Raw genomic sequence first — 24,943 nt, forward strand, 5'->3', positions numbered from 1 at the left:
GGAAAGTTCTTCCTCCAGATATCTGCATGGCTCCCTCCCTTACCTTCTTCAATTCTTTGTCCAAATGTCAGCTTCACAACGAGGCCACCTCTGGTATGACATCTGAAACTGCAGAACCCCCTCCCCCAGGTGTTGCCTGTCCTCCCTTCCCATTTACTTTTCTCCGTAGTACTCGTCACCATCCATCATACTGGACACATCATTTATTACTCTTGTCTCTTGTCTGTCTTCCTCCCCTAGAATTCGAGCTCCCACAGGCTGGGGGCTTTGTTTTGTTCATTGTGGTATCTCCAGGGACTAGAACTGGTTGGCCCTCAATTCATGTTTGGGAATGGAGGGATGGCTATTGGCTCCAGAGGAGAGGGAGGCCGGAGAGGAGGCATAGGTAGGAAACCTCCTGGGGTCAGGCTAAGGTTGCCAACACCTTTCAGAGGCCAACAGGGAGCCTCCCAGGGAGTTGTGCAGGGGGGTGACACAGGTCAGATTTTAATTTTACACTGATTCTCTGGTTCTGAGATCAGGTTGGAAGAAACAAGAGGAGATGGTGGAAGTGAAGGGCAGTTGCCAGACTCTAGCAGAAACCTAGGGAGGGAAAGATGAAAATGAACCGTTTTTAAAGATTAATTAGTTGCTGAGGGGATGGAGGGCAAGGGAATTTCTGACTGGGAATTTTCCAACTGATTTGAGGTGGCGAGCTCCAGGGTGCGGGGTCACCGGTCAACACAGAGGGAAACAGGGCAAAGGAGGGGCCCAGGGAAAGCGTGGGAGAGGCCTGAGCTCAGAGGGTCCCTGATGTCCCAGGCCTGGTGGTGGGCACCAGATGTGAGCTCTGAATGATGGATGAAGAAACCAGTCATCCAGGCCCAGGAGGAAAGATACCAGGCAGCAAACCAGTGCCTACTGGGGGCTGGAGTGACAGACCCAGCCTCAGGGGGCTGCCCAGCCTGAGGCCTTCCCAGTTCACAGCAAGGCCACTGCGTCTCATAAGGACCCTTGGCTTGGCAGGGTTAGGGTTAGGGTTAGGGAGACTGGCTCCGTGGCCCTGGCTTGGCCTCCAAGGAGCTGGTGACCTTGAGCAAATCACTGCCCCTCCTTGGTGGCTTTCAGCTGGGGTGCAGATGAGCTGACTTAGAGAGGAAACCAGAAAAGGCTTTTCCGGTCTTCCAGCCTTCCCCACCCCTGCCCCTTCCAGCTCCCACTTGGCAAAGGTGGTGGTACCTCCAAATCACACCTGCAACTCATTAACTCACCTGCCTGGGGGAAATTCCTCAGTTTGGGGGTAGGAGGGAAGCTGGGCTCTGCTTCCCAGCCTGGAACCCCATTAACCCCTTTGGAATTGCAGAGGGTCTGATAAATCCCCCGCACCTCCCCCAACCAAATCCCCATGGTTCACACAGGAAGCTGGTGTGTGTGTGTGTGTGTGCGTGCACGCGCACGCACATGCACACATATTTCAGGGTCACACAGAAAGGTCAGGGCTAAGGCAGCATTCAAACCTGCATCTCCATCATAGCAGTAAGTATAAAGCACACACAGGGGAGACGGGGAGGAAGGGAAGGGGTACAGGATGGGGATCCAGGATTTGGTGAAGGGGGAGGGAGAGGATCCACAAGACCCACAGGAAGATCCACAAGATCTGGCTCAGATGGCTGAGAGAGGGCCCAGAAACAATCGTGATAGCTGACATTTATTGATTCGTTCTCTCAGTCCACAAATATCTACTGAGCATCTTCCACGGGCCAGGCTCCGTTTCTAGGCTTTAGGGATATAAATGTAAAGGAAAGAAACAAAAAAAATCCCTGCTCTCAGAGACCTTACTGGTGGGGAGAAACATACAACAAACAAACAAACAAACAAATTTTTTAAAGGTAAAATATTAAATGATGACAGGTGTTATTTAAAAAGTAAAGCAGGGGCTTCCCTGGTGGCGCAGTGGTTGAGAGTCCGCCTGCCGATGCAGGGGACACGGGTTCGTGCCCCGGTCCGGGAGGATCCCACATGCCGCGGAGCGGCTGGGCCTGTGAGCCATGGCCGCTGAGCCTGCGCGTCCGGAGCCTGCGCGTCCGGAGCCTGTGCTCCGCAACGGGAGAGGCCACAACAGTGAGAGGCCCGCGTACCGCAACAAAACACACACAAAAACAAGTAAAGCAGGAAGGAGGCTGGGAGTGCAGGGGGCTGGGTGAGACAACAGTTTTAACAGAGTGGTCCAGGACGGTGTGTTGAAGAGAGGGACAAAGATGCAAGGGGCATGAGGAGTGAGCCTGGGGAAGAGCTTCTGGAGAGAAAATACAGGAGCAAAGGCCCACAGGGGAACCAACAGCAGCAGAGAGCAAGGGGAGGGACCCAGACCCACCCATACCATCCTCATTAGGGCTTTCATTACGCAAAGTGAGCTGGGAACCACTCAGGGTTTTGAGCCCAGGAGGGATGTTATGGATCTGGGTTTGATCAGGCTCATTCCATCTGCTGAGCTTTGAAGAGACTTCAGGGGACCCTGGCAGAAGCAGGGCGTTGGGAAAGGCAGCTACTGAGCTGGTCCAGGCCTAAGTGGGAGGACCCGGGGCCTGGAGCCCAACCAGGCCTGAATGAAAATACCTTTATTTACATGAAAAACCTTTCTTCTCTGTGATTTTTACCTCTCTGAGGCTCAGTTTCCATACCTGATAAGTGGGGCCACCACCTGCAGCAGAGAGGCCTTGAGGTTGTGAAACAACAGCAGAGAACCTGGCCCAGTAAATGGTAGGCCCTCAGGGAATAGTGTCCCTACACAGCTGACTGAGCCCCAGGACTTTGAACTCCTGCTGGCTGAGCGCCCCTGGGAAGGTTACTTAGCCTCTCTGGGCTGGTTTTCTCATCTGTGAATGGGATATGACATTGTGAAAGCAGACCCTTCTGCCTATCTGGAATATAAGCAGAGGTATCGAGCTCCCTGTCACAGGAGGTATAGAAGCAGAGGCACCTGGTGGAGGGGGTTACCTTTACTAACAAAATCTAACAATCACTGCATACTTAAGAGACACCAGCCTCTGTGCTAAGAAGTCTGCATTTATTGTTTGATGCATTAGCACTGAGCCTGCAGGGTCAGTGTGATCTCATAATGTCAACTGTTATCTCATTTAATCCTCAAAACTCAGCTCTCTAAAGTAGGGGCTGGTGCCTTTGTAATTCCCAATTCCCATTTTACAGATGAGGAAACTGAGGCAGAGAGAGGTAAAGTCACTTGTCCAAGGTCACTCACCAGCGGGTACCTGGTGGAACCCAGGCACAGGTGGTCTGAATTCAGAGTCCATGTTCTTTTGGTTATAAACTCAGTGTGTTCCCTTGGGCCAGTCCTGGCTGTGCCTCTGGGCCTCAATTTTCTCATCGGCACAAGAACATTTCCCAGCTGACAGCCAGTACTAACTGTCAGCCACGTGAGTGTGCTATCTTGGGCGTGCCGGCCCAGCTGGGCCCTGAAGACTACAGCCCCACCAGTGTCACATGGGGCAGAACCACCCAGCTGGGCCCAGGTGACCCACAGAATCATGAGAGAGAATGAAATGGATTTATTTCAAGCCATTTGTTACATAGCAATAGAAAAATAAAACAGCATTCAGCAACACTGAGTGCCTGCTGTGTACCAGGCACTGTACCAGATGCTAGAAGAAGCCCATCATTTGTTTCTGGCTTCCAGGCCTGCTAGAAGCCTTTAACTTCCTCCCCTGCAATCTGAACCGGGCCTGGGCAGGAGCACGCAGCCCCAGGTGTTGTCTCTCCAGAGAAGCCACCGTCAGCAAGGATGAGGCTCTCGTAGCTGGGCGGAGGCAAGGGGGGCTGGGCCCCAAGCAGGGCATCCCCCGAGGCACTGCGCTCCGGGTCTTCCTCCACGGGGTATGCAGGTGGTGTCAGGGGCCCCTCAGCCAGTCGGCAGTGCACGACCTCCTCATAAGTGGGAATGGCAACCACCTCTGGGGTCCTACAGGGACAGAAGAGAGGCTGTGAGCAGGGGGTGGGGCAAAACCCTACTGCGTGCCAGGAAGAGAGCGAGGAAGGCTGTAGGCTCCCCAGGGCCCCATAGACACAGCTGAAGCTTGACATCAGCCGGCCCCCGCCAACCTCACATCCCCGAACTGCACCCTCCCTGTGCTATAGTTAGTTCTCCATACAGTTGGTTCCCCACATGGGCTCACCACACCCTCTGTCTCCTCAGTTCTCTCGACAGGGAAAGTCCTTTCCACCTCCCTCACCCCTTCCCTGCTGGTCAATCCCCACTTGTCCTTTGAGTCTCCTCCGGGGAGCTCTCCTGACCTCCCCTAGCAAATCTCCCACTCCCTCCTCTGGGTCCCCACAGTCCTCTCCCTTCTGTCACTCTTGACCCCAGCTGGTTATCCCCTAGGGCAGGGACTGACTTTGGGTGTCCAGGGATTGATGCTTGGGGATGTTTGTTGAAAGACTGAGTGATGATCAATGGGGAGAAAGACTTCCAGCTTACTGTAACCATCTCCCTTACAAAATCTGGAGTTGTGGATGCCCAGGGCAGGATGCAAGACCTCAATTCCCCTGCCCATCTGGATGCTTGAGGCCCTGATATGATAAGTCCACCAAGTGATTACCTCTACTTGCATACCTCCAGAGACGGAGAGCTCACTCTCTACCCAGGCAACCCTATCTATCTCTAAAGAGCTTGGCTTTCCTGTGACTTTCCCCCACCTCCCCCAAATGAACCACCCTGGAGGGACTTGAGGTACAGACCAGATCCTCTGAGGCTCCTCTGACCAGGCTCTGCCCACTAGATTCCAAGAACAGGTCACTTGCATCCCAGCCACAACAATGCTGATGGGAATGAGGCTGGCCCTCGGTCCTCCCAGGGCCCTGGGGGGGTCATCTCTGGGAAGTCAGGGCCCCTTCCCCTCCCAGGACCTTGGGGGTGGGAGGGTCACTGATCCTCTGTCTGGACTGCTTCTGCTTTGGGAAGATACTGCCAGATATGGAGGTTGACTAGGTGACCTTGGAGGTCCCCTCCCACCCCAAGTGGCTCGAGGGCTGGCTATGAGTCAGCACTGGCTGGTCAGCCACATTCTCGGTGGGAGATCATGAGTCAGTAACTCCATTAACCTAGGCCCCAGTTTCGCCATCTGTAAATGGGGACAATAAGGGCATCTACCTCACAGGACCGTAAGAAGATTACATGAGGTAATACAGGGACACTTAGCACATGCTCCATAAATGGGAGCTGGTAACAAAATCTCAAAGGTCTCCATGAGGCAGGGGTGTAGGTAACAAAAGTTATCACAGATCTGCTGCTAGCAGGAGCCACACAGGCTCAGAGAGGCTGTCACTTGCCCAAGGCCATCAGTTTGGAGCCAGCAGCAAATTAGTTCAATCTATACCAGCCTGTCTAGACAGGGGAAGACCGATGGCAGGAGGCTGGCCAGAGGACAGACAGGTGGTGGAGGGGTCTTCGCTCCAGTGGTGATGGGGCAGCTGTGCCAGGAATTTGCTGCCCCTCAGGTGAGCACCCATCACCCCCGTGGACATGGCCCTTCTATGGGCAACGTATCTTCTCAGCCCACGCCCACCACAGCCCTAAGAGCAGCCCACTGGGACCACGTGACCAAGGTCATGGAGCAGGCTGTGTGCCAGTCTGATGGAGGGCACCAGCCAAGAGCCCAAGCTGGGCTCCCCTTCCAGTGCTTTTGCAAACTTCTCTCACAGACCCTCCTCCTCAGAAGCCCAGGAGCCCTGCAGCTGAGAAATCAGATAAGGGGTCTCACCCGCCTCTGACTCCCAGCATCCTTTGAGGTGAGGGCAGGCAAAGAATATTGCTCCTGGAGGTAGGCAAACTAGGTTCAATTGCTGTGTAACCTAGGCTATGTTCACAGCCTCTCTGAGCCTTTCTCCTCATCTGTAAAATGAGGATAACAATTCCCATTTTGTAGATTCAGGGAGAGGGAAAAATGGAAAATGCTTTGACAACGCTCAGGAAAATATGGGTGATTAGGCTTCCAGAACCCCACATCTCCTGCCCTGCTCACCTCCCAGCCACGGCCCTGCTGCTCCCTACTTCTCCAAGCCCCAGAGACATGAGTCAGGTTTTGGGTATGCCTGGGGCCGCTCCAGCAGGCAACAGCTGGCAGAGCAGGGCACAGGTGGCAGGTGAGATCAGACCACAGCAGGAAGTTTGCTTCGAGGGCAGAGGTGCAGTATCCCTCATGCCACCTCACCTAGCCAGCTGGGCCCACCCGGCCCCAGGTTGCCAGAGTCATGGTCCAGCAGGCTGGAAACTTGGGGAACATGAAGTTCAGGGTGACCATATTGCACACTTCAGGGGCAGGCCCATTTGTGGTGTATTCTGGATGTGGCCCCCTGCAGCCGTGTGGGGCGGGCTGGCCACTGTGGTCCCCATGCACAGGAAGCTCCACCGAGGCTGGGGCTCACCCCACTCTCTGGAGCCTGGTGGGGACGTGAGATCTGAGCCTGGCACCAGCTCTTCCATTATTCAGCTGAGTCAAGCAAACACAGTAGGGAAAGGGGACAGGGACCAGGGATGAAACGCTGTATGCCCAACACTCAAGCTCTCTAATCTTATTTCACTTTCATGACAAGCCTGGGGGTAGCAGCCCTCAGCCATTGCACAGGTGAGTGGAGGCCGCACTCCAATGAAGCGGCAAAGCCCCAGCTCTGCCTGCTTGCAAAACCCACGCCAACTCCACCCATCACAGCTCCCCCAACCCTGAGGCCTAATCTCTCCACACCTCAGCTTTCTCATCTGCAAAATGGATCTAATCCTTACACTGCCTCATAAGCAGTGAGGCTCAAATCAGGAGGCATGAGAGTACATCATAAAATGAAAGTGCGGGCAGAACAGCAAACTATGCAGTGAATACACCTCCCCATCTATCATCTCATCTGAGCCTAACAGCAATCCTAGGGAAAATTCCAGGATTGACAGGGGAAGGACTAGACATGGTTCAGAGAGTCTAAGTAACAGGCTCAAGAATACAGAGCTTAGAAAAGAAAGAGCAGACACGAAAGCCTCGTGTCTGACTAGACCCACGCTTTTTCTGCTGTACTTACTGAGGCGTCGGCGGGAGTGGGGGGGGTGTCCCAGGAGGCTTCCCATCCAGGCACCTCATTTAGGGCTCACACTTAAGATGGGAGCCCCTGAGAGGAGGGGTTTTGTCTGTTTCATCCACTGCTGCATTGTCAGCGCTCTGCATAGTTAGGTACTCAGTAAATGTTGGTGAAATGCAGGAAAGAATAAGTAGATGAATAAATGAGGAAACTGAGGCCCCAAGAGAGAAATGGACCTGCCCAAGTCATCAGCCTAGAAGGCCTTTCTCTCTAACCTAGAGTTACCTGCAGAGAGCAAGGACCCTGGGGGCAGGGACAGCTGAGTGGCCTCCCCATGGGGCCCAGATGCTGGGTTCTCAGCAGGAGGGCCAGGGTGGCTCAGCCCCAGGGACAAGAAAGAGCCATTAGCAGAAGCAGCCTCTCCAACATCCAGCCACCCCAGCTCTGAATCTAAGACCTGGTCTCTGAACCTGATGGGCCATGAGCACCCCACAGCCTCCTGGGTAGGCTCCTCCCTGGCCCGGCTGGGAATGAAGGCCAAGTGGCCCCACCTGACAGATGCAGCTATGCCCCGGACCCTGTTGGGTCAACACGGCTGTGTCTACAGACAACACCTACCTTCTGTGCTCAGGCCAGGCTGGGCGGGGAGGGACAGGCTCCAGTCCAGAGCACCCCGAGGCCTGGTCTGGTTCCAACTGACCATTAACCGACTGTGTGACCAGGTAGGTCACTGGTCTCTCTGAGACCCAGGTTTCTCAGCTGAGAAGAGTCCCCAAGGCCCTGCCCTTCCCTCTAATAGTCAAATTAAGGCCTGACCATTGGAATAAGGGGCTTCTGTTGAATACTTTATTGTCTGTGACCTCAAGGAGTCACAGGCCAGTAGCAGGGACTAATCTGTTACTTTCTTTAACTCAGAATGCATTTTTCCCTCTAACCAAGGGAAGAAGGGTGCCCAGGTCCGAGGCCAGTTGCCAAATATATGGCTTAACCCTTAGTACATGCAAATCCAGTGCTTACAGAGTGGTGTGGGGGAATGCACACTTCATAGCCAGCAGGCTCTGCTACTTTCTAGCTGTATAACCCTCACCCTCTTTTTCTGTAAAAGACAACAGTAATTCTTACCTTGCAGGTAGGTTAGGCTGGGGAAGATGTATGCAGGCCCCTGATATGCCTGCCCAGCTGATACTTGGTGAATGAGTAAGTACATAAGAGCATGTAAGATACATGCATTCTCAATAGGGCAAAAATTGGTTCTTGGACTCTTGCTGATACTGTGTTTACATATAAAGCACAAATATACATACAGACCAAATATGTAGTATACCTGTGGTATTAACATTTCATGGGGGAGGATGAAGAAAAAAATGCCTAAAAAGTCTCCTTAGAGGGAATGATAATGAAAAAAAAGATGAGAAATATTGTCCAAATGCAAGGTTTTGTCTCCATTCCCCACCTCACCCCTGGGCCTTTGCACACGCTCTTCTGCTTGCCTAAAACACTTCTCTCCACCTTATCTACTTGAGGAAAAGTTGACATTTGTTGTGCACCTACTGTGCGCCAGGCTCTGGGCTGAGTTCTTCATATACATCATCTCATTTAAGTACTATACAGGCATTTGCTATTATTGTATGCTGAGCTCTGCTGCCACCTCCTCCAAGAAGCCTTCCTGGATTTCTCCATGTCCCCACAGAACCATGTCTGTCCTCTTTCACAGCTTTAACTACTCTGATTTGTCAAAGTCTGCCTCTGTCGAGGGACTTTAAACTCTTCCAGGAGTGCTGATCAGCCTCCAAGACCCCAGGGCATAGGCAACGTCTGGTCCAGAGGAGAAACCCCATGAAAGTTTGCTGAGCAAATGCATGATGATGTGACAGTGCCCCACCTGTGGCCTCCACCCAGCCCTGCTGACCTGCAGCTCTCCTTCTCCAAGGGCTCCACAGTGAGGTAGTACAGGTCTCTGGAGAGGTGATATGAGTCCCATCGAGGCGGCCCCTTGGTGCTGGCCTTGACAGACCACAGCAGGCTGAAGAGCAGCAGCAGGCCACCTGCACCGCAGCAGAAGAAGCTGACCGACCTGAACAGGGGACCGGGGGCCTCAGGCTCAGGGCGTCCTGTGGGCAGAGCCGGCTGGCTGGCTCTTCTTCTGCATCTTCTTCACTCCACCAGGTGAAGCAGAGTGTCCCGGCCACCAGAACCACCATGCCGGTGACCGTCATGCAGTAGCACAGGGTGGAGGCCACACGGCCGCTGTCACACGTCTGGACACCGAGAAGGAGAGAGAAGAGGAAACGGGGCCCGTGAGAGGCCTGTTGGGTACCAGAGACTGGATTTTAGTCCTCCTGCCTGAGGTCACTGTGCAAACTCAGAGGGGTCATTTGACTTCTCTGTGCCTTAGTTTCCTCATCTGTGAAATGGAGATGATGCTCCCAACTTTGCAGGGCTGTTCTGAAGGCCACAAATAATGTGTCTCAAGTTCCTAGCACCACACCTGGGACCTGGTAGGAGCTCAGTTAAGTGTGGCTGGGTTCACTCCAGGACTCCCCCCGGACTCAGAGGCCTCACCAGCCTGGTGTGCATGAGACTCCCCACTGCAGGCTGGGAGGGAGAAGAGTGAACGCTGCGGGGTCCGCCAGGCCTGCCAGGAGAGAGGCTTGCTGGTTACGCCTTGCCTCACTTCACCTTCGTCACAGTCTGGAAAGGTCAATGCTCTTATCTCCATTTGACAGAGGAAGACATTGAAACTGGGGGTGGGTAAAGGAGCTAGTGGGAAAGGGGCACTGAGAAGCCTGAAGTTGAAATTCATGACACAAAGCAAACCTTTGTGCAAAAAGATGTTCACCATGGCCTTATTTTTAATGGTTGTAATTTGGAAAGAGCCTAAGTGTCCAACTATAGGGAAAGGGTGAGTAAACCACGGCATAAACTCTAGATGGAATATTCATGACTCATTTTTTTAAAAGCTCAACACAAATGTTTAACAACGGAGTAAATGCTTATGATATCTGACCTGTTTCAACTTAGTTTGCCAAATTATGTGCACAGTGTTATCTCAATGAGGCAAAGACAAAATGCCCAGGGGGAAAAAAATAACTGGGAGGAGCCCTGGCTCCAGATTATGCAGACAGGAAGGGGCTGTCCCCAAAGCCAACCTCTAGGCTGCTGTACATACTGTTCCCTCTGCCTGGTAACTTGCGTCTCCCCTCCCAGCTCAGCTTGGCCCTCACCTGAGAAGCCTTCCCTGGGGACACTTTAAACTTGGAGTCCCCTGGGCTTTCTTGGACCAAGCTTTTATCCTGCCTGTTTGGTTTCTCCTTTGCTTATTGTCCTTACCACACAGGAAGCTTCCTGGGGACAGGGTCTGTATAGGCCCTGTTCACTGCTATAACCCCCAGTGCCTAGCACATAGTAGCTGCTCTATAAACATTTGTTGAAGAAATTCTCCTAAATGAGAAACAGCGTTGCTGAATAAACCTTGTTGTGTGAAAAGCCCCTCTCGCAGTTGGGAGGGGCTGGGAGAGGGGAGGGAACACAAGATTCCAGCTGCTATAGCACCCAGCCTTGGAGCCTGGTTTTAGTCCCTACATTACAGCTCACCAGCCGTGTCCTGGGTTGAGCCTCTCAACTGCTCCGGGCCTGTCTCCTCACCTGTACAAAGGACAGGCTCTCTAACAGGCTGCTAGCAGAACTTACAGAGGGCCCCTCTCCTCTTCCAAAAGTTGAGCCGGTGAAGGAGGGGGCTGGGGAACTCACAGACCTTAGGAAGGCTTCAATCGTCAGCCTTACAAATGGGGACTTGCCCAGCCTAATGTGGTGCATCAAATGATGACCTGCTGTGCAGCCATTCAAAGGCAGTTCAAGATCTAGTAGGCGAGCCTTTAGATTTCAAAAGGGCATGTTCCCAGATGTGTTTAAAAACGTGTGTGTGTATGTGTGTGTGTATGCACGTGAGAGAGAAAGAGAGAATGTATACATGTAATGCTCGAGGAGTGGACCCCAATCTTTCTGAGCCTCCAGGCCACCAGAAGCATTTAGAAAAATGCCACTTGTAAATTACCTTCAATTCTCTTCCTGTGAATTTGTCTATGGGGCAAGGCCTCCTGTCTCCAGCTCAAGGCATTTTCTGGGGAAGAGAAAAAGAACCTGACTACAGTCTTTCCAAAGTCAGACAGCGAGGAGAGGCTGTCAGAAGGAAAAGCTGGAGAAATCAGCTTGGGGGGAAAAAAAAACACAGCAAATCTATAACGGTAACCCTTTGCCTGTATATAATGGCACTTGACAGTTCCGCTTCATACCTGGAATCTCATCCGACTCACCACAACTGAGGTGGATGGTCAGGGCAGGGAAAGAAATTCCTGTTTTGCAAATGAGGAGACTGAACCCAGAAAGGTGAGGGACTTTGCCCAAAGCCGTATACAGCTGTGTGTCTCAACCCTTGCAGAACTCACTCCTGAGTAAGGTAACTTACGATGCTTTTAAATTTCTATAAAAGCAATAGTTCCTCATTGTGGAGAAGAGGAGAAAACCACAGAAGAGAATAAAAATGCAAAATACAAATCATCATTAATGCTGCCCCACAGAGATGAGCATGATCTGCAAGTGAATGCTTCCTTTCCAGCCCTCCCTTGGCCTGCATGGCTGATGATGGCGGCAGCAGACGTGTACTGGGCCTTTACAGGCGCTGGGAACCACATCCAGCACTTCACAGGTACCCAACATCTTAATCCTACAACAGCATTATGTTCTGAGGACACTGGAGCTTCGAGGGTGACAGCTTGTCCAAGGTCAGTGCCAAATTTGAACCAGGTCGAGTCTGAATCAAATCCCTGTGTGTGCATAGCTAGATCCATCTGTATTTTTCAGTATATAAAGTTGAGACCGTGCCGTGAATAGATGCATTTGTAAATCTTCAGCACGGGCAGATCCCACCTTCTAAAATGCTCTGCCCTCCTTCCTGATTCAAATGGTCCCAGACCTCAGGCAAGCCCCTGGAATTCCCCTTAGCATGTTCTCACTGGATGCTGTCATCTCCTTCTGTGTGAGTCTCCCTCCCTCCACGTGGATCCACCATGGGCAGGCAGAGCACGCAATGACCTACCACCCCCGGGAGATGGAAGGCGTCAACGTCCAGCTGGATGAAGGACAGCCTGTTCTGTTGTGAGGTGGTCTTCATTATTGTTACAGATCGGGGCTCTGATGGCTTATGGGAAGGGTGTCGTGCCCCAGATTCCCCTGGCCCATTTCAGAGACGCGGTCTTCAGGCAGTTTACTCACCCTTCACAGTAGTGTACCCTGGACCCTGGTGGGGGAGGAAGAAAGGGCTCCCTGCCCTGGAGGGCATAACCCCAGCCCCGGGGCAGGGAGGAAACGTCTCTAATCCCAGAGGAGTCCCACTCCCAATCTGGCACTCAGTCAGGCTGCCAGGCTGGCCCCTCCTTCCAGCTCCCTCATATCCCCCCCACCCATGCACCCAAACTCCTGGGGTCCCCTACACCTGCCGCTCCTGGGGAGCCCTCTGTCCCCATTCAGGGCCCTCATTTCACACCCCCCTTCAAGACCCATGCCAAATACACCTCCTCCCAGAAGCCTTTCTGCTGCTGCCACCCCACCTCCCACCAGCCAGAGTTATCACTGCCTCTGACTATAGCCACTCTGTTAGCTCTGTGACCTTGATCAGGCGGCCCAACATCTCTGAGCTCAAATTCCACAACTTCCTGGGGAGCAAGTTGTGAAGATGAGGTGGCAAGATGGCAAACAGTGACACAGCTTGACAGAGAGGATGGACCCTGGCTCTGACACTGGGTAAGTTACTTAGATTCTCCATGCCTCAGTTCCCTCCTTTGTAAAATGGGCACAAATAATATCGTACTATCCCTGCTACCAACAGGGCAACTTTAGGTGCCAGTTTTCTGTAAAGAACTAAACCATCTGAACAAGAAGTGTTCCAAACCATCTTCGTGTAACCCCGGGTAAACTGAGGCTCTAAGCGCCATGGTCCAAGGCCACCCAACAAGTTAGAACACAGGAGGAGACTTGGGTGTCCAGACTCTGCTCACCAAGTCACTGAGGTCAAGGTGAAGGGAAGGGGTCCGGGGGAGGGGGGCTGGATTAGGAGGAGCCGAGATGCTCCCAAGGGCGGGGAGAGAAGGAAGCTTATACCCACCTTGCGCGCAGCCATCGCGCTGCAGGGTCAGGCGTGGTCCCGGAGCGGGGAGCCTGGCGAGCCGAGCGGAGTCACGTGAAGGCATGATGGTTGTCGCGCCCGTGGGCAGAGCGAACCTGGGAAGGGCGGTCTCTCTGGTCTGCAGGGGGCGCCCGGCGTTAGGGGCGGCCCGGCGACCGTCCCCCAGCCCACCTCTCCGAGCCCGCAGAAGCGCTACTGTCCGGCTCCGGGTCTGGTCCAGGGCGTCTCGTCCGCCGCCGTGCGTCCCGTCCGATCGCCGCCCCGATCCGGTGGGAGCGGTGCAGAGCCCGCTTCACCGCGCAGGGTCTCGGTCACCGGGTGGGAGCGCCGAGGGGCGCGTGGAGTCCGGCTTCGCTGTCGACTCCGGTGATGATCACCCCCTGGCTCCCGCCCACGCTTCGGGCTTGGCCGACTGCGGCCTGGACCCTGGGCTCGGGCTCAGGGAGCGGCCGGCCCCACCTCTCCTCGGATCTGCGTCCTCGCGGCCGCAGGGCCTGCGGAGACTCCAGGGTGGCGCGGCTCCAGGTGCCGCGCCCGACCTTAAAGCGACAGCGCGACCTGGGCTGGCGGAGGTCGGGGTTTCCCAGCGCGGGGGGAGCCCTTAACCAGAACCTCCCTGGAACTGTCGGGAACCCGCAGTCCTTGGGGCCATCCCGCCCCCACTACTCCACGGGGGCGGGCTTGGGAACCGGACACTAACTCTTCTGAGAGCCATCGGTGCTCAGTCTGAGAGGGCTGTGAAGCCCAGGCCTCCTCACTCCCATTCTACAGGAAGGGAAACTGAGGCCCAAGGAGGGAAAGTTACTTGACTGTTTACCGCATACTCCTTGACAACTGGCTTTTTCTTCTCACAGCAGTCAATCGGACAGCAAGCCCTCCCGGGCCCTCCAGGCTCTCACATCCCCGGGAGGAAGGCATTCTCCGAAATAACAGAAGGCATTTAAGTGCTTCCCCAGCCTCTAAACGAGTGAAGTCAGTGACCCAGGCAGTGAGAGGCCAGGAGAGGGGGGCTTGAGAGCAGGGCCTCCCACCTCCTGTGTGACCTTAACCTCTCTGAACCTACTCCCTCCTGTGTCCAAGGAGGGCTGAGGACCCCAGCTCACAGGTCTTCAGGGATTGAATGAGTTAAGCTGAGCAGGTTAATAGAGCTCAGCCCTTTCACAAGTGCAGGCAGGATGCAGATTTTATGGACAGGTGATTTAGGAGCCTGGAGAAGGGTCAGCGTGTGTGCTTGTGTGAAGTCTTCTCTGGGAGGACACCTGTTGTAGAAGGTAGGAATGGGGTGGCAGCATCCAGGCTGAAGGAGCAGCATGTGCAAAGGCTGGGCGAAGTCACAGACAGGTAAAACCTCGACAATTTCATGTGGGTCAAAGGGAGGTGGTTCCGGACCAGCTGAGGTCTGGGTTTTGTTTATGTTTCGTCCTGCTGCTCCAACAAGCCAGGGGACTGGGCGGATTCCCCTCAGCCATGGCCAAGGATTCCCCACTGAGCCGGTGGCGACCAACTCCCCGACCAACCCAGGGACACGGGGAGGTCAGAGCAGCCTGTCCAGTGGAGATCTGAAGCTCAGCGGGGGGGAACCACTGTCTCAGAGTCACAGAGCAGGTCAGCGCCAGGGCCCAGGCCCCCAATTTTTAAACTCCTTGTCTTTGAGGAAATATGCCACCTGAGAGTTTTAGCATTCTCTAAGCACCGACTCCTCTGACCAGTGAGGTCCTTTTACATGTTATCTCATTTCATCTTCACTGTGTGTGTGGTCTATGTAAGTGTTCCCATTTTACAGACAGAAAACTGAGGCTCAGAGAGGGTCAAAGGCCTGTGCAAGTCTAAAGAACTCACAAGTGGCTGAGCTGAGATAGGGATCAGGTAGACCTCAAACCAGGACCTCCTTCAGCTTTGCTCTGCTTAATCTGGAGGTGGGGACAAGCAGCCTTCTCGGTGCCCTTGTGGGCCTGCTCAGGGGGGATATGAGTGAGCATCTGGAGGCCGTGAAGCTGTCAGCTCCACCCATTTCTCCAGGGGCAGGCATCCATGCCGGTGTGGGCCCCTCACTGATCCAGACTCTCCTTCCCCAGGGTCACAGCTCACAGGCTGATAAGGTTGAGATCAGGGCCTGGGCACACACCTGACCCTGCTGGAACCCGAGTCCCCTGGCCCAGGCTGGACACTCATGCCCTGGAGGTGGTGGCCTGGTTGTAACTTCTGTCCTGATTCAGCCACTTCCAGGCCGGAAGATTCTGGCCACGTCCTTCTCTTTAAGCTGCTGTTTCCTTATGTATAAAATGGAGACAATGGTACCTCCTTCCCAGGGAAGCTATGAGGGCCTCATAGTTTAGTAAGACCTTACCTATGAGGAGCTGGCTTGGGTACGCTCTCGTATTACATGATGGTTCAGTTTGTGAATCTCCCCTAGTTGATGGGGACCACCATGAGGGCAGGGACCAGATGTGACTTGGTGCAGGGCCCAGCCAGACCCAGCAGAGCCAGGACCAGAGGAGACTGGGACCGGGTGTTGATTCAAACCTGAGGATCTGGTCCAGTTCTTCTGGCTCCATCTTCCTCTTCCCCACTTTTGGGGGCTCTGGTCCCAGCCCCCGAAGTCTGCCATGATGCCCAGGCACTGTGGGGACCATGCAGGCTTGGGAATACTTGCACGTCCTTTCTGAACAATCAGCCTCAGGCTTTCCCCGGCACCACTGGGCAACTCAGAGCAGAAAATCGGTCACCAGCCTTTGCCTCCAGGTGTGGGGGAGGGGACTACCACTTGCACCCACTTACTGGACGTCACCAGTCAGTGCTTTTCCCATTGAACTGTCACTTCAGTCAATTCATCAAGGCTGAGAGAGAAATATTGGTACCTTCTCAGGGTCACACAGCTGATAAGTGGGGGGGTGGGAGTGGGGAGTGGCAGAGTAAGTGCTGAAATCCACATCCGCCTGAATCTTCCACACCCACATGTACTTCTCCTTTTTTGCCACACTGGCCCTTCCTCAGTTACAGCCTGGGCTGCTGCTACCCACCTCTTGCTGGCCTCTCTGACTTCAGGCTCTCTGCCCATCATCAGGCACCAGCTTGAGCTTCCAAAGCAGCATCCCAGTAAGTCCCTCACCTGCCTAAACTTTTCAGTGCTTCCCGCTGCCCTCAGAATAACGACACCAGCTTCATTTCCTGCACTCCTCCCATGCCACTCCTGAACTACTGTCCACTGTGTCCCAAGCACAATACCACACCTTTGCTACAAAGGCCCTCCCTTTTACCAGCTTCACCTGGTGAGCTCATACACTTCCCTTAATACAGGTCACAGGTCACCTTCTCTGGGTGATGTCTCCTCAGTGTCCCAAAGAAGAATTATCTGGTCCCTCTCCCAAGCTCCCACAGGACTTTACAGATTCATCCATCAGAGCCCTGGGCACGCTAACAAAAGTAAAACCACTGCCTTCCCTACCTCTTTTCCAATAAAAAGAAATAGCTGGACATTGCAGAAACTATCAATAAGTTAAAAGAAATCAGAATGTCCCCCTTCACAGATAAAAACCAGTCTCCAACCCTTAAAGGGAGAAAAACATTTCCCTAAGTGCAGAAACCATATGACCCCTAAAGCCTAAAATATTAATTGTCTGGACCTTTACAGATAGTATTTGCCCCCCTACTGTAGCCTCTGGCTCAGCCCTACCACTAGTGCGCTGTGCAACCCTGGGCAACTGATGGCACCTCTCTGGGCCTCCTCACTTAGAAAATGGGGATAAAATGTCCCTCCACAGACAGATGCTATATTTGTTCTCTATTGCTGCATAACAAATTACCACAAACATAGCAATTTAAGATAACACCTGTTTATTATCTGTAGGTCAGAAGTCAAGGTAGGTTCAACTGAATTCTCAGCTGAGGGCTTCACAAGGCCAAACTCAAGTCAAGGTGTGGGCTGGGCTGGTCTCTTATCCGGCAGCTCTGAGCAAGATTCCTGCTTCCATGCAGAACCCTGGTCCTTGTGATTGCAGGACTAAGCCCCATTTTCCCCCTGCTGGGGACTGCTCTCAGCTCTCAGAGGCCGCTTTGAATTTCTCTGCCTTTTCTGCTACCAGCGGAAGAAAACTCTGCCTTTAAAGGGTTCCTGTGGTTAGGTTAGGCCCGCCCATCTCTCTGTCTTAAGGTCAGCTGATTAGAAACCTTAATTACATCTATGAAATTCTTCTTGCCATGTAACCAGAGGGCAAAGGTTATGAGGGCCATGGGACAATTCTGCCCATTACAGGTTCTATGCCAGGGAGACAGAGCATGTGAGCTATAAACCCTCTCGTTACAGGATCAGGTCCTCCGTGCCAGGTGCTGGACACAGAGGGCAGGACACATGGAGAGGCAGTGTTCACAAAGAATTAGGAAACAAGCCAGACTGTGGCGAAAGCTTGCCTTTGAATGCCCCAGGATTTCTAGGTGGACCGACACAGAGGTGTTGCAGAGGTGGCATTTAAGCTGAGCTGGGATACAGGTAGGATTTCAACAGGCAAAGAAGGGACTGGGACTGGGGTTAGGGAAGGACCACCTGCTCAAGGCACAACACTGATTACCAAAGGTTACGGCATTCTTGTGTTGACAAAGGACATATTTTTAAGCTTTTGTATAAACAAGCCTATTAAGGATTATCAACAGACTAAAAGTTAGCATCCATTAACTACCAAATACAAGATGCTGTGTTAGGTACATTGTATACTTAGGTCATTTAGTCCTCCAAGAGCCCTACATGGTAGGAATTTTTTAATAGCTTTATTGAGATACAATTCATGTACCATAACACTCACCCATTTAAAGTGTACAATTCAGTGGCTTTTAGTATATCCACAGAGTTGTGCCTCCATCACCATAATCAATTTTAGAACATTTTCATTCCCCCAAAAGAAACCCTGTACCAGGACTTCCCTGGTGGCACAGTGGTTAAGAATCCGCCTGCCAATGCAGGGGACACGGGTTCGAGCCCTGGTCCGGGAAGATCCCACATCCCGCAGAGCAACTGAGCTGGTGCGCCACAACTACTGAACCTGCACACCACAACTACTGAAGCCTGCGCACCTAGAGCCCGTGCTCCGCAACAAGAGAAGCCACAGCAATGAGAAGCCTGCGCACCACAACAAGGAGTAGCCCCCGCTCACCACACCTAGAGAAAACCCACGCACAGCAACGAAGACCCAATGCAGCCAAAAATAAAATTAATTAATTAAAAAAATTCTCTCTCTCTCTCTTTAAAAAAAAAAGAGAAAGAAACCCTGCACCCCTTAACCATTATACTCCTAATTCCTCCATTTCCCCCAGTCTTAGGCAATGACTGATCTATTTGCTCATTCTGGATATTTCATATGAATGGAAACATATAACATGTGGTCTTTTGTGTCTGGCTTCTTTCACTTGCATACTGTTTTCAAGGTTCATCCATGTTGTAGCACGTAGCAGTACTTCATTCCTGTTTATTGCCAAATAATATTCCATTGTATGGATGTAGCACGTTTTGTTTACCTGTTCATCAGCTGATGGGCATTTGAGTTGTTTCTCCGTTTTGGATGTTATGAATACTGCTGCTGTGAACATTCGTGTACAAGTTCATTTCCCTCGGGTGTACAACCTAGGAGCCAACTTGCTGGATCATATGGTAACTCAATATTCAGCCAACTGGGGATAAAGTAGGAATTTTTGTCTCCACTTTGGCATTGAGGAAACTGAGGCTCAGAGAAGTTAAAACAGCCACCCAAGATCAGAGAAGAGAGCAGGTTTAAACTCAGGTCCATCCAACACCAAAGCTCTCTATCTCCTGCCTCTGGATAAATATATAAAATAGTACAGAGGTCTCTTTTAACCATTCCCCTCTTAAAATATGGATTTCTTGGATAGGGTGGATAGGGATCTTTGTCGGTTTTATCTGATATGTCCAAAAAGTTCCAGTGCCTCAAAGAGGCTAGACACATAGTAGGTGCTCAGTACACACTTGTTAAATGAAGGGCAGAATGAATAAGTGTAGATGATTTGAAGGCAGGTGAGTGGGGTTGTGGGAAATTTTCAAGATTCCAGACTTGGTGCCAGGATGAAGTTTTCAGACTCTGATAGCCAGCTGAAGCCACCCTACAAGGGACATGCTCTCCCCCTGCAGTCAGCCTTGAAAGGCCGTTGTCTCTAGTGGCCCCGTGGGTTCTTGGAATCCTGTGCCTGGGAGATAGTCTATTCATGGAGAGGCAAGGAGCTGCGTCCTCTGAGTTCATGTTCTAAAAAAGGAAACTGCTCTCTGTGGGTAAGAAAAGGATTAGAACCTCAAGGCCTCAGCTTCCTTGGAAGGCATTTTCTGCCCAAGTGAGACGGCCCTGGGCTCTTCTGGGGCCTCTGTTCTGGGCGGGCTGAGACTGGGCCAGCAGCCCTGGAGCATGGGGAAGATGCTCGCCAGTCAGGGGAGGAAATCTTGTCTGGAAACTGAAACAAAGTTCTGTGGATGCAGGGCTGGCAGCAGCCTTGACTCCAGGATGACCGCTGGGAACAGACACATAAAAGGATGCAGATTCTGGGAAAGAGCCAGCTGTTCCCAGAGATCCCGAGAAAGATACAGCAAGCCCTCCTGTCAGTGGGGAGAATGATTCTCAATGGGCTGACGTGGGGCGTGAGGGAAGAGAGCTGCCCTCACAGACAGGAGGGGCTGGTTCGGGTCCTGACTGTGACTTGTGGCCTTGGCCAAGTCTCTATCCCCTCTCAGCCTCCATTGCCCTACCTATAAAAAGTTGGGGGTCCTTTCTGGCTCTCGGACTCTATTCCAAGGCTTAATTCTCTTTCTTCTTCTCCTCCTTCCTCCTCTGAAATGGACTCACTAATTCCATGCCAAGTCTAATAGAAATCCTAGACTCTGTTCATAGAGTCAGTGCTTTCTTTGCAGGTATATAGAGGCTCTTCTGGAATCATCTTCCTCTAGCCCAGGATTTCTTTCTCTTCTTTTTTTCTCTTTTAATAAAGATCATACTGTTTTATTTATTTATTTTTATTTATTTATTTATTGGCTGTGTTGGGTCTTCGTTGCTGCACGCGAGCTTTCTCTAGTTGCAGCGAGCAGGGGCTACTCTTCGTTGCAGTGCACAGGCTTTTCATTGTGGTGGCTTCTCTTATTGCAGAGCACAGGCTCTAAGCGTGGGCTCAGTAGTTGTGGCATGTGGGCTCAGTAGTTGTGGCACATGGGCTCAGTAATTGTGGCTCGCGGGCTCTAGAGCACAGGCTCAGTAATTGTGGCACATGGGCTTCTCATTTCAGTGTCTTCACTTGCTGCAGAGCACGGGCTATAGGCGCGCAGCCTTCAGTAGTTGTGGCGCGTGGGCTCAGTAGTTGTCATGCGGCCTAAGTAGTTGTGGCTCGCAGACTCTAGAGCGCAGGCTCAGTAGTTGCATCATGCGGGCTCAGTAGTTTTGGCTCACGGGCTCTAGAACACAGGTTCAGTAGTTGTAGTGCACGGGCTTAGCTGCTCCACAGCATGTGGGATCTTCCCAGACCAGGGCTCGAACCCATGTCCCCTATATTGGCGGGCGGATTCCTAACCACTGCGCCACCAGGGGAACCCTAGCCCAGGATTTCTGAAGTGCCCCATTTCCTGCCTCAGCTCCTACCTCCTGTGCCAGCCCAGCCCCACGCAACCAATGCCTGATGTCCCATAAGAACCTCCCCCTCAGCCCGTTCCAACCAAATCACCACTTCCCTCCTAAGATGCTCTGTCTCCCGTGATCAGTGCTCAGTGAATTCACCCAAACAAGGACACCAGCTGCAGCAAAGCAATCACTACCCTTTCTGGGTCTGGTTTATCAACAGTTCAATGAGAGGTTGCCCTTGGCAGTAGCTAAGGCTGCTGACGGGCCTGAATGCTCTGATTTTACTCCAAATCTGTTATTAGCCTGCAGAGTGACCCTGGCCAAGTCATTCCTCTCTTTGACCTCAGTTTCCACATCAGTAATTGAAGAGATTGGACCAGATACGTTTTGGCCTAGGGGAGGTGGAAAAAGCACTGACAGTGGAGGCAGGAGATCTGGCTTCACTTAGTCATCAGTTCATCTTGCCACCCTGGACTGGGTACTCCCTTCTCTTCCCAGCAAGCACCGATCACTACCTACCTAGTCCTGTGCTTCTTCGCCAAGTGTGCCCTGGCTTCCTCTTCTCCACTACCTGCACAGGAGGGCACCGCCACCCTGGAGAAGGACTATACGGCCCAGCACCGCCCCCCACAAGCCCTGGGCAGGGGTCTGTGACCCTCACCCTCTTTGGTGACCAGATGTCCTCTGACCACACTGGATTGAGCACAGCATGCTTTGACCCTTTCTGCGTTGTCCTAGACAACCTGGTTCACTGCCATGGCTTCAGTTACTACTGGGTGAGCCAAAAGGTGCGTTCGGTTTTTTTCCATAAGACGGCTCTAGTAGCACTTAGTTGTCTTTAACTTCATTCGACACAATTTTGTTACATTGTACATGACAGCTGTCATATCAGTGTACATTAAAAAAAAAAACTTATCAAAATTGGTGAATTTTTGTGTAGCCATTTTAATATTGAAGATGGAAGAAAAAAGCAACATTTTTAGCATGTTATGCTTTATTATTTCAAGAAATGTAAAAATGCAACTGAAATGCAAAAAAAGATTTGTGCAATGTATGGAGAAGGGGCTGTGACTGATCGAATGTGTCAAAAGTGGTTTGCGAAGTTTCGTGCTGGAGATTTCTTGCTGGATGATACTCCACGGTTGGGTAAACCAGTTGAAGTTGATAGCGATCAAATCGAGACATTAACTGAGAAAAATCAACATTCTACCACGCGGGAGATAGCCGACATGCTCAAAATATCCAAAGCAAGCGTTGAAAATCATTTGCACCAGCTTGGTTATGTTAATCGCTTTGATGTTTGGGTTCCACGTAAGTTAAGCGAAAAAACCCTTCTTGACCATATTTTCGCATGCGATTCTCTACTTAAACGTAATGAAAATGTTCCGTTTTTAAAACAAATTGTGACGGGTGATGAAAAGTGGATACTGTACAATAATGTGGAACGGAAGAGATCGCGGGGCAAACGAAATGAACTACCACCAACCACACCAAAGGCCGGTCTTCAGCCAAAGAAGGTGATGTTGTGTATATGGTGGGATTGGAAGGGAGTCCTCTATTATGAGCTCCTTCTGTAAAACCAAACGATTAATTCCAACAAGTACTGCTCCCAATTAGACCAACTGAAAGCAGCACTTGATGAAAAGCGTCCAGAATTAGTCAACAGAAAACGCATAATCTCCCATCAGGATAACACAAGACCGCGTGTTTCTTTGATGACCAGGCAAAAACTGTGACAGCTTGCCTGGGAAGTTTTGATTCATCCACCATATTCACCAGACAATGCACCTTCAGATTTCTATTTATTTCGGTCTTTACAAGATTCTCTTAATGGAAAAAATTTCAATTTCCTGGAAGACTGTAAAAGACACCTGAACAGTTCTTTGCTCAAAAAGATAAAAAGTTTTGGGAAGATGGAATTATGAAGTTGCCTGGAAAATGGTAGAAGGTAGTGGAACAAAAGGGTGAATACGTTGTTCAATAAAGTTCTTGGAGAAAATGAAAAATGTGTCTTTTATTTTTACTTAAAGAACTGAAGGCACCTTTTGGCCCACCCAATACTTCTAAGCAGATAAATCTCCATATACAGCCTAGAACCTCCCCTCTAAGCCCCAGATCTCCTGCCCCGAATTTCCAACACCACGTGGCCATAACCTGAGCATCCTCTTGAGGTCCCAGTGCCCATCCTCATTCCCTCTCCTCCCCACACTGAGGCTGCCAGCTCTACCCCAGGCCTCCTCATCTCTCCCCGAGACCCTGCATCAGCCTCCCTGCTGGCCCTGCCTCCTCTGTCCAGTTCATGCCCCTCGTGGCAGCTAGAGTTTCCTCTCTGAACTCTATTCTGATCATGCCATCCCCCTCTGCTTGAGATTCTTTAGTTTGTCAGAAACTCAACGTGATTAAGGTTAGGCAAGAATCAACTTAGGGACTTTCCTGGTGGTCCAGCGGTTAGGACTCTGCACTACCAATGCAGGGGGCCCGTGTTCAATTCCTGGTTAGGGAACTAGATCCCGCATGCTACAACTAAGAGCCTGCATGCCCCAACTAAAAAGAATCCGCATGCTGCAACTAAAGATCCTACATACCGCAACTAAGACCCGGCACAGCCAAATAAATGAATAAATAAATTTTTTTTTAAAAAAAGAATAAAAAACAAAAGAATCAATTTAATATTAGGGCAGTGGACCATCTCAAGTAACCGTGCAAAGGACAGGAATGGAGGTCAAGGTGACTTGACTCACATACCAGTGAAATTCGCACTTGAGGTTTTATATTTCTGCTTTTCCTGGTATGTTGGTTTCATTCTCTCATCATACTACTTTCCTCCACGGGACGGGCAACATGGTCACCTGCCACTCCCGAGGCTTATCCTCTATTACCACCAACACCAGCTACCACCTTTGGGTCTAGGTTTAAAATATCCCAGGGGACTTCCCTGGTGGTACAGTTGTGAAGAATCCACCTGTCAATGCAGGGGACACGGGATCGATCCCTGGTCCTGGTCTTGCCGCAGAGCAAATAAGCCTGTGCACCAAAACTGCTGAGCCTGAGCTCTAGAGCCCGTGAGCCACAACTACTGAAGCCTGTGCACCTAGAGCACGTGCTCCGCAGCAAGAGAAGCCACTGCGATAAGCCCACGCACTACAATGAAGAGTAGCCCCTGCTCGCCGCAGCTAGAAAAAGCCGGCGCACAACAGCAAAGACCCAATGCAGCAAAAAAATAAAAGAATAAAAAATCCCAGGGACTATCAGTTGAGTGAGGTGCCCACCCCTGGATCAGTCAACTGTGGCTAGGCAGTGGGGCCATGTAGCAAAGAAATGCCCACGAAAGGCCCATCCCCGTGTATACCTAGAGGTGGGAAAACAGCCAGGCAGGTAGTCTCCTGACTGACGGTGTCTACTGCAAATGGCTCATCATTCATTTCAGTGTTCATCTTATTTTTAAGTTGGGCTCACACACACCTTTGAGAATTTGATCAAAGGCACAGACATCCTTAGAAAAATAAACATCCTTACAAAGTTTTGCATGCAATTTCAAGAGAATAGTAGACCTTCTGAAGCACAATTTATGAGCCTCGAATTAAGAACTTCTGCATTGGAATAAAGCCCTTTGCCTGGTGTCCAAGGCCTGGCGTGATCTAGTCTCACCTCTCCACATTGCCTGCTTGCCCCAGAACCTATTGTTAGCCGTGCCTGGCCCCTCACATGTACAGGGTATTTCACATTTTAGTTGGTGGCCTCCATCCCCACACCACACTTTCAACTCATCCTGCAAAACCCAGCTCATGGGTCATCTCCTCCAGGAAAACATTCCTGAATCCAGTCTACCCAAGCTGAGTTTCCAGATTGCCTCTAGATAGCCCCAAGCATCATTACAAATAATTTCTAGTAAGGCTTGAAAAAATCTGGAAACTTTCCAGATAGTAACAGAAGCATAAAGCACAGACATTGATAAAAAGCAATTCTTGACCACCTATTAATGGTCTGGGTGCCATGGGGCCAATCCAGCCCACCTCTTGTGTTTGTACAGCCTGGGAACTAAGAATAGTTTTTACATTTGTAAATGGTTGGGAAACAAATCAAAAGGGGGGTAATATTTTGTGACAGATGA

At 51.4% G+C, this 24,943-nt stretch overlaps 1 protein-coding gene and 1 non-coding gene across 2 annotated transcripts; one reads left to right on the forward strand and one right to left on the reverse strand.

Moving 5' to 3' along the window:
- Positions 1 to 3,166: 3,166 nt before the first annotated feature.
- On the reverse strand, positions 3,167 to 24,670 carry TMEM61 (transmembrane protein 61). The gene is given in 4 exon segments (XM_022575020.2): positions 3,167 to 3,955; positions 8,963 to 9,185; positions 9,188 to 9,311; positions 13,214 to 24,670. Coding segments are annotated over 4 exon segments (639 nt in total). The 5' UTR covers positions 13,229 to 24,670; the 3' UTR covers positions 3,167 to 3,678.
- On the forward strand, positions 23,263 to 23,335 carry TRNAG-ACC (transfer RNA glycine (anticodon ACC)). The gene has a single exon. It is a non-coding gene; the product is annotated as a tRNA-Gly (tRNA).
- Positions 24,671 to 24,943: the final 273 nt, after the last annotated feature.

This window comes from Delphinapterus leucas, chromosome 1 (assembly GCF_059928025.1).
Source record: "Delphinapterus leucas isolate spDelLeu-1000000601 "Yukka" chromosome 1, BTC_Dleu_Yukka2, whole genome shotgun sequence".
Classification (NCBI taxonomy): domain Eukaryota; kingdom Metazoa; phylum Chordata; class Mammalia; order Artiodactyla; family Monodontidae; genus Delphinapterus; species Delphinapterus leucas.